The following is a 15,057-nucleotide window of genomic DNA, read 5'->3' as shown; positions in this document are numbered from 1 at the left end:
ATGTGTATTGCGAGAGGCGTCTTTACAAGAATCCCATGTAGTGGCAATACATTGTCGGAAGTGTCGATCATTAGGAGGGAGGCATTAAGCTTCCAATAACCTTCGCTGCGCCATACTGAGGTGGCAAAGCCAGGAAGCAAATGACGGCGCAACCTTTCGAAAATGCAAGGGGTCATCGTTCTGCTTGGGAGACTTCGCTGTCAAGGCGAGCAGAGACATAAAACCTGTCCAGTCTGCTCGCAGAATGTGGTGTATAATGGGTAAAACAGAAGGTATTATCATGAATTTTCTCCCAAACGACCACTAGAGAAAATCTTCGATTAAAGTGAGCAGCGCCGGGCATGGCGAATAACCAGGCATTTGGTCCTGCGGATGGAGGACGCAGTTGAAATCGCCTCCCAAGATAAGGCGATCATAGTGCCCAGAAAACATGGGCGCCACGTCGTGTCCGAAAAAAGTGGACCGCTGCCGACGGTTCGTGGAGCCAGACGGAGCGTAGATATCAATGACGCGCGTGTCGAAGATGTTAACCGCCATGCCCCTACCAGAAGGAAGGACTGTTGTGTCCGTGAGTGGGATTCCTTCGCGTATGTAGAAAGCCACTCCACGTACAGATTTATCACATGTGGACGTATGTGAGTGGTAGCTGTAGACCGGTGACAGTGTGGAAACGTGAACTTCCTGAAGAAGGGAGACGTCGACGTCAAAGGCCCGAAGCATGTCACGTAGGAGCTGCAGCTGGGCGCAGTGCCGATCATGTTGATGTTCAGATTGGCGAACCTGTACATTTGTTTCAGTGGTGGTGGATGCCCATCTAGCATCACCAAGGGGAGTATGAGGAGGGCACCGACAGGAAGTCCGATCCCATCTGCTGCAGTGACTCGCTTTTGATGTTAACCGGCTGCCTCATCCGGGGGAGGCAACTCTTCTGGAGGAAGGGGCGTACTTTCCTCATCGTCGTCGGTCCACGCTCCTGTGCCGTGGGTTGTCCAATGTCCATGGGAACTGCATCGTGGTGAGAGAGATCTGGAGCTGTCGGCGGGGAGACAGGCGTCTCAAACTGCGCACCGATCGTTTGATTGTGTCTGGTGACCTCCATGGTGGTCCCGTCCTGCGAAACGTCTTGTTCATCGTGAAAGCTGTCCGCCGACCTCTGCGTGGATATGTCGGCTGGTTGGGTGTCGTCTTCGTCGTCTTGGGTTGCGGCGCTTTGAGAGCCCCTGGGTGAACGGCGGCGGCGTTTACGCCTGTGCGGCGAGCGCTCTTTGCGCACGTGTTCCTCAGTGTCGGACGATGGCAAGGATGAACGTCGACCTGGTTCTAAGGCGTCGGTGTGTACGATGAAATTGTCAAACAGGTGTTGTGAAGAAGTACTGGGCTCTTCAGCGTCAGGTGCGGGAGCCTGTTGAGCGGCAAGGGTGTCAGGTGGGACGTCCGCACCGTCCATAGGTGACTGGGACAGTTGGACGTGCCGACCGGAGGGACCGGGCGACGGACTGGACGAAACTGTAGGCGTGGCAAGAGCCGCTGCGTAAGTGACCGGTAGGGCGATCATCGTGGGTGTGACGGACGCTTCCGACAACGGGAGCTGCGCGACACGTCGTTGAATGCATTCAGAACGTAAATCTCAGGGTCGAAGTAACTTTTGTCTGCAAACCGGGTTTCTTGCAGTGCCATAATTCTAATGCTGGATCTGTCCAGCGTTTTCTGTACGTGTTTCAGTTTCATTGGTTTCCATGTTTACGTTCAGTGTACCTATGAAAAATTTTTGTTTTGTCCGAAGAGGTTTGTGAGCAGCGGTATATTTTCTAATTCTGAGGTGCTGCGCAGGGTGCGACTCTGGCTTCGGGCACGAACTGGCGCGCCGTCTCGACGCGCTGGGGGTGCCAGTGTTCGCGGGCTGCCTGTTCCCTGAGGGTTCCGGTGCGTGCAGACTCGCCGCAGACTGCTCCTCCAGGTTGCGCGTGCTGCCGCTAGATGTCACCTCAGACCAGCAGGTGGCCGACGCCGTCGCCTCCGTCCAAGCAGCACTTTCGGCCGCGTCAGGCACAGGTATCTCAGAACAATAGGACGAGTATTGCAAATATAAAACACTTTTCAAATACCGTCAGTAAGATACCTCTTCTACGACAATGTTCTTTATTAAATGTTATTATTTTCAGAAGATTAGTGCTTCATGTTCAGAGATTTTGTAGTTTAAAAACTACCGCCATTTGGCAAAGGATAATAAGCTACCTGTCCCTAATTTAGCTTACTGCCGTGTCTCAAATAAATTTTGCTTGCAGACTGAGTGTTTTCCTATCGTCCCCCTCAAGGAGACCTTACGCAACAACGCGCGGCGGTTCTATGAGAAAGTGGCTGCTCTACGGGACCGCTGTCCATGGGCTACGCCGTGTTGGAGTTAACACATCCACGTCGCTGGCTTCGCCATCCAATTCCGGTGACCATACTCGAGGAATCGGCTTCCGAACAGGACTACCGCTGGGCCTGGCACGCCCACCACGGCTGAATCCTTTGCCAGGACTAGCCCTCCATTCCACGTCCACGACTTTTCAATCTTACCTGCCCATGTCGGACTACGTTTTTATGTCGGACAAAAGAGTACTGTCACCGTTGCAGGGTGGTTTAGGACTCCAAGTCTCACCGCCACACCTCCAAAGTGTAAGTAATGCAGTGACTCAATGTCACTGCCCTATGGCTTATATTTACTGGCTCACCAACACAGTTAGACAGCGGAAGGCTGGTGATTCTGTAGTGTACCGTATCACAAAATTTAAAAAAAAAAGTGTTGTTCTGACGCAAACGCCCACCCCTGACATCTACTTTAAGATTGTGGATGATTTCTTTCACCAGAGGACCTTCCTCGTTGCTCATTGGGGAAAGCGCCCCAGTGTACGTCCCATGGATCTGTGCTGTCCCCTCTTCTTTTTAATGTCTATATTTTCAGATAGTTTTACCATTGCTGTTTGCAATAGATATGACCAACTGTCAGAGTCTAGTGGAGAGGAATCTCTAGTAGCTGTAGATGTAGAAAGTATGCAGCAAACCTCAGCAGTGGCTAGGACAGTCACAAAGTATAAGTGAAAGAAGAAGGTTCTGCTGTTAGGTAGTTCACATGGTAGAGGTGTAGGCCAGCAGTTGCAGGAAGTGCTGGGGAGTGAGTACAGGTCACCACCATTGTGAAGCCTAATGCAGGATTGGCTCAGGTGACTGTTAACATAGGCGGGCTATGTAGGGATTTTACTAAAGAGGATCAGGTAGTGATTGTGGGTGGGGCTGGTAATAGTATTGATAGGGATGGGGAGTATGACATAGATGGTGACCTGTGAAAGATAGCCACTCAGACTGCAACACGAATGTGCATTTCATGGAACTGTTTCAGCGTCACGATCGACCTCATCTTAATACAGACGTCAGGCGTAATAACATGAGACTTGGGGGTGCGCTGATGACAGAAGGCATGAGTCACATTGCAGTGGTGTCGGTGGAGTCTATCAGCAGGACAGGTTTCACTAGACGTGGCCTGCACCTCAACAGGCATGGAAAGGGGAGGTTGGCAAAACTTATAGGTGACAGCATAGGTGGGGGTGGTTGGATCACTCATGGGAAAATTCCTGTAGTAGTGGGTGTTAGAGCTGGACCTTTTTTAGATTGAAGTCAGCTGATAGGTATTCCTGCTTAAGGGAAGTCTCTCTAACAAAGGAACCACTTTCGACAAAGCTTAGGTATCCTATTAATGAGGGAATTAGTATATTTCATCAAAATATACAAGGTATCGGAGATAAAATTAGTGAACTGCTTATAGATGTTGACTCTGAAATTATTGGTCTATCTGAACAGTTCTTAAAGAAGGAGATAATTCAGAGGCTTCCTTTACCAGGAGACAGGTTGGCTGGCAGCTTTTCTAGAAGCTCTTTGCGGTGTGGGGGAGTAGCCATGTATGTGAAAAACGGTATCCCATTTGAGTCAATTGATATTTCAAAGTACTGCACTGAAAAGGTGTTTGAATGTTGTGCAGGTGTGGTTAAATTTAGTGGAGCTAAACTTCCAACTGTTGTTATTTATAGATCCCCAGACTCAGATTTCACAACATTTTTCCTAAAGCTAGAGGAGGTTCTTGGTTCAATTTATAGGAAATACAAAAAGTTAATTATATGTGGTGACTTCAGTATTAATTGTATAAGTGATTGTGCAAGGAAAAGGATGCTGGTAGACCTCCTTAATACATATAATCTTATGCAAACCGTATTCTTTCCAACGAGAGTTCAAGGGAACAGTAGAACAAGCATAGACAACATTTTTGTTCATTTCTCATTACTAGAAGGACATTCTGTTGGCATAAAGGTGTATGGCCTTTCAGATCATGATACACAAATTTTAACTCTAAAAGATTTTTGTGCTGCAACACATATTAAATATAGTTACAACTTCTTTGGAAAGGTGATCTAGTTGCTGTAAAGACCTTTGTAAACCTTATCAATAAACAAGAGTGGCAAGATGTTTATAGTGCTGATACAGTAGGCGATAAATATGTTTTCCTCAACACTTTTCTCGTGCTCTTTGAAAGTTGCTTTCCGTTAGAACGTTCAAAACAGGGTACTAGCACAAACAGGCAGCCTGGGTGGCTGACTAGAGGGATAAGAATATCCTGTAGAACAAAGTGGCAGTTATATCAAAACGTTAGAAACAGTCAAAATCTAAATGCAGCAGCCCATTACATACAGTAATGTAAGGTGCTTAAAAAAGTTATTACGAAGGCAAAAAGTATGTGGTATGCAGATAGAATAACTAAGTCTCCGGATAAAATTAAAACCATATGGTCACTCGCAAAGGAAGTGGCTGGTCTGCAGAGACAGGTCGAGGATATAGAATCAGTGCGTAGTGGGAATGTCCGTGTTACTGATAAGTCGCATATATGTACAGTATTTAATAATCACTTTCTGAATATAGCAGGTGAACTAAATAGAAATATAGTCCCAACATGGAGACTGTTACCTGAAATGCTCCTCCATGATACTGACAAGAGGGAGATTGAGTTAATAATTAAATCACTAAAGACCAAGAACTCTCATGGATATGACTGGGTATATAGCATAATACTGAAGTACTGTTCTACGTATGTTAGCCCAGTACTTGGCATATCTGTGACTTTTCCTTTTGGAGAGGTCGGTTTCCTGACCGATGAAAGTACTCGATAGTGAAGCCACTTTTTAGAAAGGGAGACAGGGATAATGTTGACAATTATAGACCGATTTCTATGCCATCGGTGTTTGATAAAGTTATCGAGAGAGTTGTATATACAAGGTTACTGGAGCATTTAAACTCACATAATTTGCTGTCAAATGTACAGTTTGGTTTTAGAAATGTTTTAACAACTGAAAATGCTATATTTTCTTTTCTCTGTGAGGTTTTCGACGGATTAAGTAAAAGGTTGCGAACGCTAGGTGTTTTCTTTGATTTAACGAAGGCTTTTGACTGTGTTGACCACAAAATATTTCTGCAGAAGTTGGACCATTATGGAGTAAGGGGAGTAGCTTACAATTGGTTCGCCTCTTACTTTAAGAACAGAAAGCTGAAGGTAGTTCTCCGCAATATTGAGAGTGGTAGTGATGTTCAGTCCCAATGGGGCACTGTTAAGTGGGGCGTTCCCCATGGGTCTGTGCTGGGACCACTGCTCTTTCTTATTTATGTAAATGAAATGCCTTCTAGTATTACAGGTGATTCAAAAATATTTCTATTTGCTGATGACACCAGATTGGTAGTGAAGGATCTTGTGTATAATATTGAAACAGTATCAAATAATGTAGTTAATGAAATAAGTTCATGGCTTGTGGAAAATAAGTTGATGCTAATTCACAGTAAGACTCAGTTTTTACATTTCTAACTCACAATTCAACAAGAACCGATATTTTGATCAGACAGAATGGGCATATTATAAGCGAGACGGAACAGTTCAAGTTCCTAGACGTTCGGATAGATAGTAAGCTGTTGTGGAAAGCCCATGTTCAGGATCTTGTTCAGAAACTAAATGCTGCTTTATTTACCATTATAACAGTATCTGAAATAAGTGACAGTTCAACACGAAAAGTAGTCTACTTCGCATATTTTCATACGCTTAGGTCATATGGTATTATCTTTTGGGATAATTACTCTGATTCAAAAAGGGTATTTTTGGCTCAAAAACGGGCTGTTCGTGCTATGTGTGGTGTAAGTTCGAGAACCTCTTGTCGACCCCTATCTAATAGTCTGGGAATTCTGACATTGCCCTCACAGTATATATTTTCTTTAATGTCGTTTGTCGCAGCTCGTGGTCGTGCGGTAGCGTTCTCGCTTCCCACGCCCGGGTTCCCGGGTTCGATTCGCGGCGGGGGTCAGGGATTTTCTCTGCCTCGTGATGGCTGGGTGTTGTGTGACGTCCTTCGGTTAGTTAGGTTTAAGTAGTTCTAAGTTCTAGGGAACTGATGACCATAGATGTTAAGTCTCATAGTGCTGAGAGCCAATGTCGTTTGTTGTTAGCAACATTAGCTTATTCCTAAGAGTTAGTAGCTTTCATTCAGTTAATACTAGGCAGAAATCAAATCTGCATCTGGAATGCACTTCCTTGACTCTTGTGCAAAAAGGAGTTCAGTATTTTGCTGTATCCATTTTCAATAAGCTACCACAAGAAACTCAAAAATCTTAGCAGTAGCCCAAACTCTTTTAAGTCTAAACTGAAGAGTTTCCTCATGGCTCACTCCTACTCTGTCGAGGAGCTCCTGGAAGAGCTGAAAAATTAAGCAAATTCCAGTGTTACATTGTTGATTTTCTTTATTTAAACTTACGAATTGTCGCCTGAATATGTTTCTTATATTTCAATTTATCTGTTTCTACTATCGTGTTATAATTTCATGTAGTGATTCGTTCCATGACCATGGAGACTTCTTCTTAATTTGGTCCCACGGAACAACAAATAAATAAATAAATAAAAATGACATGCCCGTCATCTGTCACTGCCATCTGGCGAAATACGCCTATGACACGGCGCTTTATACGACCGGCCGCAATCCTGATCAACTCATTGCTCGCCTCCAAAGGCATGTGGACACAACAGTCACCTGGTCTCGCTCCAATAAAACGGACCTCAGTGCGCCAAAACCATGGCTGTGTATTTCACTAAACGGCGTCCTATACTCCGAAACAATATCTGAATCAGGTCGTCCAGGTCCCATGGGTCCAAGCTACCAAGTGTCTCGGGGTCTTTTTTTACGTCACCCAAAAGGGCTAAAGTTGACAAAGGCCTTGTACCCGCTTTTCTCCAGCCGAGAGCTGAATTTAGCTACCAAGCTCCGGCTGTATCACTCCGTTGTCCTACCTTCACAACGTACGGTTCCTCTGCGTGGGCTGATGCTCCAGTGCTACAGAATAAAGTTCTCAGGTGGAGTCTTCACGCCCCTCTACTCACCAGGACTGTCACTCTGGATGAGGAGACAAATACAGCCCTTCTCAAGGCGACCATTCGCCGTAAGGGTCGCCAACTGTACAGAAAAGTGGACGTCCTCCGTGAGACAATAGCTGTGCTCCAAACCATCGGCACCACAGTACAACGGCGCTGGCACCGACACCCCGTTCCGCTCACCATCCTGGCGGACTCGGATTCGGGCTATGACTGACGGTAGGCACAGTAAGACCACGTTTTTCTGTCCCTTTCGTACAGTCACTAGCAGTGCCCTTTCAGGTCCAGCTACTTTTCTCCTTGGCCATAGATTTGGCACATTACTGCACCCCTCCTCCGTACTTGCACCGTCGGAGGGTGGCACTGAAATTAAAGTTCCACCGCCACACCTTCAAAGTGCTATGCTCGGATGTTATTCAGCCGTTGCGTTGAGTCTCCTCTTACTTGTCCATCGAGACAGACGAACTGAATCTGAAGCGGTGACGCTGTGTAACAGTAAACTGCCACAAAAAAGAGTGTTGTGATGCACTTACGTTCGTTTTATCGTAACCGACAAGAAAATCGTCTCTAGTACGCCATTCTATCGTCCTTCCCTTACTTGAGATGGCTGAATGGGCGCGCTCCGAAAGTCAGTTAAAAAACGAAAAGTAAAAAAAAAAGTAAATTTTGTGGGAGGTAGCTTATCCTTTGTCACGTGTTTGTAGTTTTTCTCGATAAAAAGCTGGAATATTCAGTATTAATCCTCTGAAACTAGTAGCATTTATAGATAATTTACGGAACATTCAAGCAGCAGAATTCAGATGCTGAAATGGGTAAAGCTGAGAAACATATAACTGAATAAAAGCTCGTTGATCCACTATAGCTGTATTTATTGTAGTCCCTGTAGACTCACACTAGCAGTTTCACACAGTTCTTAATCACGTCTTCTGGTGCATCCTTGTATAAAAATTACCAGTACTTTTATAACATCGAATAAGTAATTACATAGTCGCAATAAATTGTATTTGGATTGACTAATTTCAAAAACATATGAAATTGGACATGCATTAACCAGTGTACATTGTGAGCTTCTGTCAGAAGCAAGTTTTTCATCCTCATTTTGAATGAATGTTGGTATGTTGCGGACTTACTCATATTGCTATTACATGTAGTTATTCTCGTTTACGGCTGACAAGGCGTAACAGTCGACGTCGATCCGCAATATCCTTCGCAGTTGTGCAGCAAATTGAAACTCGCGTGACCATCTTTGATGTGTGTGTCATACCAGCAGGAACCCCTACAAAGTGATAAAATTGACTTACGTTGATGTAAAAAACATACAGGTTAGTCACCTGAAAATGAATCGAATTAACCTTAAAACCAGAACCATTAAATATCAAATGTGTAGACGCCCTATGCAGACAAAATCAATATTGTTGTAACATGTAAATATTTCATCCCGATAACGTGAATGGCCCTATAACAAAACTTCTGTTACAAGATGGTAACTACCTCAAGCTCATAAATGAAGGATAACTGCAGAATGTGGTGCCACACTACGTGGCACTACACAAAACTGGCACTAATAGCATAGGCACGTAGGGAACACACACGACACAGATCTGAAAGTCTATGGTAATGGTGATAAGTTGAGAAACACATGTGCTACGAAACGTCACTGTTTCCTGCGCACATACACCGAAATCAATATGGAACATGATCACCATGCACACATACACAGGCCGCACAACTGGCTGGCATACTCTGGATCAGGTGGTCGAGCAGCTGCTGGGGTACAGCCTCCCATTCTTGCACCAGTGCCTGTTGAACCTCCTGAAGTGTCGTAGGGGTATGAATACGTGCAGCGATACGTCGACCGAGAGCATCCCAGACGTGCTCGATGGGGTTTAGGTCTGGAGAACAGGCAGGCTCCATTCACTTGATATCTTCAGTTTCAAGGTACTCCTCCACGATGGCAGCTCGGTGTGGGACACACTGCACCCCTGAAAAGGCAAAATGACGTCCCGATACACCTGGCCTGTTATAGTTCCTCTGTCAAAGACACGCAGGGGTATACGTGCACCAATCATAATCCCATCCAACACCATCAAACCACGACCTCCATATAGGTCCCGTTCAATGACCTTAAGGGGTTGGTATCTGGTTCATGGTTCACGCCAGATGAAACCCTGGCGAGAATCACTGTTCAGACTATACCTGGGCTCGTCCGTGAACATAACCTAGGACCACTGTTCCAATGACCATGTACTGTGTTCTTGATTCCAGGCTTTACGGCCGGCCAGAGTGGCCTTGCGGTTCTAGGCGCTACAGTCTGGAGCCGAGCGACCGCTACGGTCGCAGGTTCGAATCCTGCTTCGGGAATTGATGTGTGTGATGTCCTTAGGTTAGTTAGGTTTAATTAGTTCTAAGTTTTAGGCGACTGATGACCTCAGAAGTGAAGTCGCATAGAGCCATTTGAACCAATCAGGCTTTACGGGTTCTCCTGTTACCAGGGGTCAGTGGAATACACCTTGCAGGTCTCTGGGAGAATAAACCATATCTGTCCAGTCGTCTGTAGCCTGTGTGTCTGGACACAACTGTCCACTGGTTGTGGTAAGGTCCCGAGGAAGGCTACCTCCAGTACTCCGTGGCCGTCTGCGGGCACTGATGGTGAGATATCGGTCTTCCTGTAGTGTTGTACACTGTGGACGTCCGGTACTGGAGCGCCTGGACGCGTTTCCTGTCTGCTGGAGTCGTTGCCATAATCTTGAGATCACACTTTGTGACACACGGAGGGCACCATTAGCACGTTTGAAAACGTCTGCACAATTACTCGCTGCACCGTACTGTGACATGCACCAACACACCTCTGCGTATGTGCACTGCTGCCAGCGCCACCGTACGACGACCGCAGGTCAGATGCACCGCATGGTCATACCCCGAGGTGATTTAAACCCGCAAACCGCCCACCAGAGTGTCGTTTCAACATGTATCAGCATTATCCTTAATTTATGAGCATGAGTGTATAATGGATAATGTGCTACCAGAAACTTTCAGCAGCGTTAATGCCACAACCAGGATAAACATACTGAACTGAACTTACTAACTGGCGGTGCTGTGATGAGAATCGATTAATAATTTTTGAGAATATTTCTCGCGGGGAATTGCGATCTGGAAAAAAGTACTTTAAAAATGAACACGCACAGTCTTGAGCGCAAAAAAACATTTATTTTTTAACGAAAGGAAATTCAAATAAATGTCAATTACACGGCATATTTAACTATAAAATTCGATTCGCCAGGGTTGCATCTCTCTTTTATTTGGCGGGAAAAGCTGATCATTCTCTGCTGTTTCGGAAGATTCAGGTCTTACATTACTGGCTATTAAAATTGCTACACCACAAAGATGACGTGCTACAGACGATGCGATATACAAGTGATTAGCTTTTCAGAACATTCACACAAGGTTGGCGCCGGTGGTAGCACCTACAACGTGCTGACATGAGGAAAGTTTCCAACCGATTTCTCATACACAAACATCAGTTGACCGGCGTTGCCTGGCGATGCGTTGTTGTGATGCCTCGTGTAAGGAGGATAAATGCGTTCCGTCACGTTTCCGACTTTGATAAAGGTCGGATTGTAGCCTACCGCGATTGCGGTTTATCGTGTAGCGACATTGCTGCTCGCGTTGGTCGAGATCCCAACGGCCTCGTATCACTAGCAGTCGAGATGACAGGCATCTAATCCGCATGGCTGTATCGGATCGTGCAGCCACGTCTCGATCCCTGAGTCAACAGATGGGGACGTTTGCAAGTCAACAACCATCTGCACGAACAGTTCGACGACGTTTGCAGCAGAATGGACTATCAGCTCGGAGACCATGGCTGCGGTTACCCTTGACGCTGCATCACAGATAGGAGCGCCTGCGATGGTGTACTCAATGACGAACCTGGGTGCACGAATGGCGAAACGTCATTTTTTCGGATGAATCCAGGTTTTGTTTACAGCATCATGATGGTCGCATCCGTGTTTGGCGACATCGCGGTGAACGCACATTGGACACGTGTATTCGTCATCGCCATACTGGCGTATCACCCGGCGTGATGGTATGGGGTGCCATTGGTTACACATCTCGGTCACTTGTTCGCATTGACGGCACTTTGAACAGTGGACGTTACATTTCAGATGTGTTATGACCCGTGGCTATACCCTTCATCCGATCCCTGCGAAACCCTACATTTCAGCAGGATAATGCACGACCGCATGTTGCAGGTCCTGTACAGGCCTTTCTAAATACAGAAAATGTTCGATTGCTGCGCTTGCCAGCACATTTTCCAGATCTCTCACCAACTGAAAAAGTCTGGTCAATGGTGACCGAGCCACTGGCTCGTCACAATACGCCAGTCACTACTCTTGATGAACTGTGGTATCGTGTTGAAGCTGCATGGGCAGGTGTACCTGTAGACTCTCTGTTTGACTCAATGCCCAGGCGTATCATGCCGTTATTACGACCAGAGGTGGTTGTTCTGGATACTGATTTCTTAGGATCTATACACCCAACTTGAGTGAAAATGTAATCACATGTGAGTTCTAGTATAATACATTTGTCCATTGAATACCCGTTGGCCGCATCTCGTGGTCGTGCGGTAGCGTTCTCGCTTCCCACGCCCGGGTTCCCGGGTTCGATTCCCGGTGGGGTCAGGGATTTTCTGTGCCTCGTGATATCTGGGTGTTTTGTGATGTCCTTAGGTTGGTTAGGTTTAAGTAGTTCTAAGTTCTATGGGACTGATGACCATAGATGTTAAGTCCCATAGTGCTCAGAGCCAACTGAATCATTTGAATACCCGTTTATCATCTGCATTTTTTCTTGGTGTAGCATTTTTAATGGCCAGTACTGTACATCGAAAAGAAGTAACCAAATAAATTCCTTTTTTCCGATTGCACAAGGAATGCTGTAAAAAACCCTAGGTCAACGTAAATCATCATACAGGGTGATTCAAAAAGAATACCACAACTTTAGGAATTTAAAACACTGCAACGATATAGGCAGAGCTAAGCACTATCTGTCGGCGAATTAAGGGAGCTATAAAGTTTCATTTAGTTGTTCATTTGTTCGCTTGAGGCGCTGTTGACTTGGCGTCAGCGTCAGTTGATGCTAAGATGGCGACCGCTCAACAGAAGGCTTTTTGTGTTATTGAATACGGCAGAAGTGAATCGACGACAGTTGTTCAGAGTGCATTTCGAACGAAGTATGGTGTTAAACCTCCTGATAGGTGGTGTATTAAACGTTGGTATAAACAGTTTACAGAGAATGGGTGTTTGTGCAAAGGGAAACGTTCTGGACGGCCGAGAACGAGTGATGAAAATGTAGCACGCATCCAGCAAGCATTTGTTTCGCAGCCCAGGAAAATCGACTCGCAGAGCTAGCAGAGAGCTGCAAATTCCACAATCAACTGTATGGAGAGTCCTACGAAAAAGGTTAGTTATGAAACCTTATCGTCTGAAATTGGTTCAAGCACTGTCTGCAGCTGATAAGATTAAAAGAATCGATTTCTGTGATTTTTATCCTTGCTCAAATGGAAACAGATGAATCTTTCGTTTCAAAGATTGTGTTTAGTGATGAAGCAACTTTCCACACTGAAGGGAAAGTCAACCGTCACAATGTCTGTATATGGGGCATTGAGAATCCGCGGGAAAGAACTCAGTATGAACGTGACTCGCCTAAGGTGAACGTTTTCTGTGCCATTTCAGCCAATAAAGTTTTTGGTCCCTTTTTCTTCGAAGGTGCTACTGTAACTGGACTACAGTATCTGGAGATGTTAGAGAATTGGCTGTTCCCTCAGCTCGAACAAGAAGCACAACAATTCATATTTCAGCAGGATCGAGCGCCACCACATTGGCACTAATCTGTCCGTAACTACCTGAACGTCAAGTACCCGAGGCGATGGATCGGCCGCCAGGCAGCCCGTGACAGAGCACTTGATCACTGGCCTCCAAGAAGCCCTGATCTTACCCCCTGCGATGTTTTCTTATGGGGGTATGTTAAGGATATGGTGTTTCGGCCACCTCTCCCAGCCACCACTGATGATTTGAAACGAGAAATAACAGCAGCTATCCAAACTGTTACGCCTGATATGCTACAGAGAGTGTGGAACGAGTTGGAGTATCGGGTTGATATTGCTCGAGTGTCTGGAGGGGACCATATTGAACATCTCTGAACTTGTTTTTGAGTGAAAAAAAACCTTTTTAAATATTCTTTGTTATGATGTATAACAGAAGGTTATATTATGTTTCTTTCATTAAAAACACATTTTTAAAATTGTGGTATTCTTTTTGAATCACCCTGTACATAATTATATTGATAAGTAATTTATAAGCACGTCTTCGCACCAACCGCAGGACAGACACGCCGGACTCTACATAATATCTTCGTGTGCGCATGTGATAGCCGCTTTACTGCGCTGCACCAAGCCCAGTATCCAAGAGTCCGCACAACAACCGCTGGAGCCCCACAACCAGTGTGGGTCGCCACATCGCTTTCCGTCTCGCCCTATCAGCACATGCCAAGTCGTTACTTCCTGTCTCGTGCCACAGCTTGGGAGAATTCCCACCAACTTGTCCAAACCAGCAGATCCTTATGCCTCAGAATACTGTGCTCCTTTCTTTTTTTGGGGGGAGGGGCGGAGGACCGTCCAATAGCTAGGCCATGCCCACATCCACAGTGCCGTTTGTTCACGGCGGCATCCTTTGCCACCTCAAGTGGCTACTTCTGGTTTCAGCACCTGCACAATCTGCTTCGAAACACACATCTTGCATACCAGGTCGGTGGAAGCAGCTGCTGTATGTGCTGGTCCTGCAGTGAAGATAGCAACTGAGCTAGTTCGTAATACCACCAGCAGAGGACGATGGGAGAAGGAACCTCCCCACCCCTCATCCCTCCATCCAAGCCCGTCCTCCCATCACATATCGCCCCTCTGGTTACTTATCGCTGAACAAATCATTGGGTGACGGAACTCTTTGATACTGATACTCGAGAAATTCCTGGCGAAGCACCTGCTCTCTACTTCTGCCCCCCTCCCCCCCTTTCTCTCTCTCAATTGGCTGCTTCCTGTCCAGTAAGCATCTGTCATGTGCCAAAATAACCTCTCTGTTGTCCTGAACAAAGTATTGGATACCTGATAAACCACAAGCTGTTGATGTCTTCGAAACATTCTCTCATTCTGTTCGATTGTTTGGCTAATTGCATAAATCAGTACCCTCTGCATGGGACAGTGTTTCCTTGCATTTTATTGGTGGATACTGGAATGGGAAATTCAGAGATTCAATCATGCAACTGCCTGTTTCCAAACCCTACTTCAGGATTTCCTCCCTACCCCCAATTGGTGGTTACAGACGCAGTCAGGTCGATAGGTAGGAAGTTCATTACATAGGAAGTATCTGAGAAATTAAAATTTCAGCTCAGTTGCGCCACGTCCTTCATCAGTTGGCAGGACGGGCCGGACAGATGTTTGTTTGCAATACAGCCACTGTAAACAATAAATTTTTCAGTCGGGAATCTGACGACGCGATTGGGTTTTTAAAGCACCAGAGAGCTCCTGCTGCATTCAGAAGGAGGAGGAAGAATCTACTATGTAATAGGGTATAGAC

The 15,057-nt window shown here is 45.8% G+C and overlaps 1 protein-coding gene across 1 annotated transcript in view; it reads left to right on the top strand.

Annotated features, from left to right (window-relative positions):
* The window catches only part of LOC126335246 (estradiol 17-beta-dehydrogenase 2-like), a 59,438-nt gene that overhangs the window by 24,087 nt on the left and 20,294 nt on the right, over window positions 1–15,057 (top strand). Inside the window, exon 2 of the mRNA XM_049998329.1 lies at window positions 1,831–2,052. Within this exon, the coding sequence (XP_049854286.1) occupies window positions 1,831–2,052 (222 nt within the window). The remainder of the gene's footprint in view (window positions 1–1,830; window positions 2,053–15,057) is intronic.

This window comes from Schistocerca gregaria, chromosome 1 (genome assembly GCF_023897955.1).
Source record: "Schistocerca gregaria isolate iqSchGreg1 chromosome 1, iqSchGreg1.2, whole genome shotgun sequence".
Taxonomy (NCBI): Eukaryota; Metazoa; Arthropoda; class Insecta; order Orthoptera; family Acrididae; genus Schistocerca; species Schistocerca gregaria.
The sequence above is the reverse complement of the archived record's forward strand: the minus strand, read 5'-3'. Positions and strand labels throughout refer to the sequence as shown.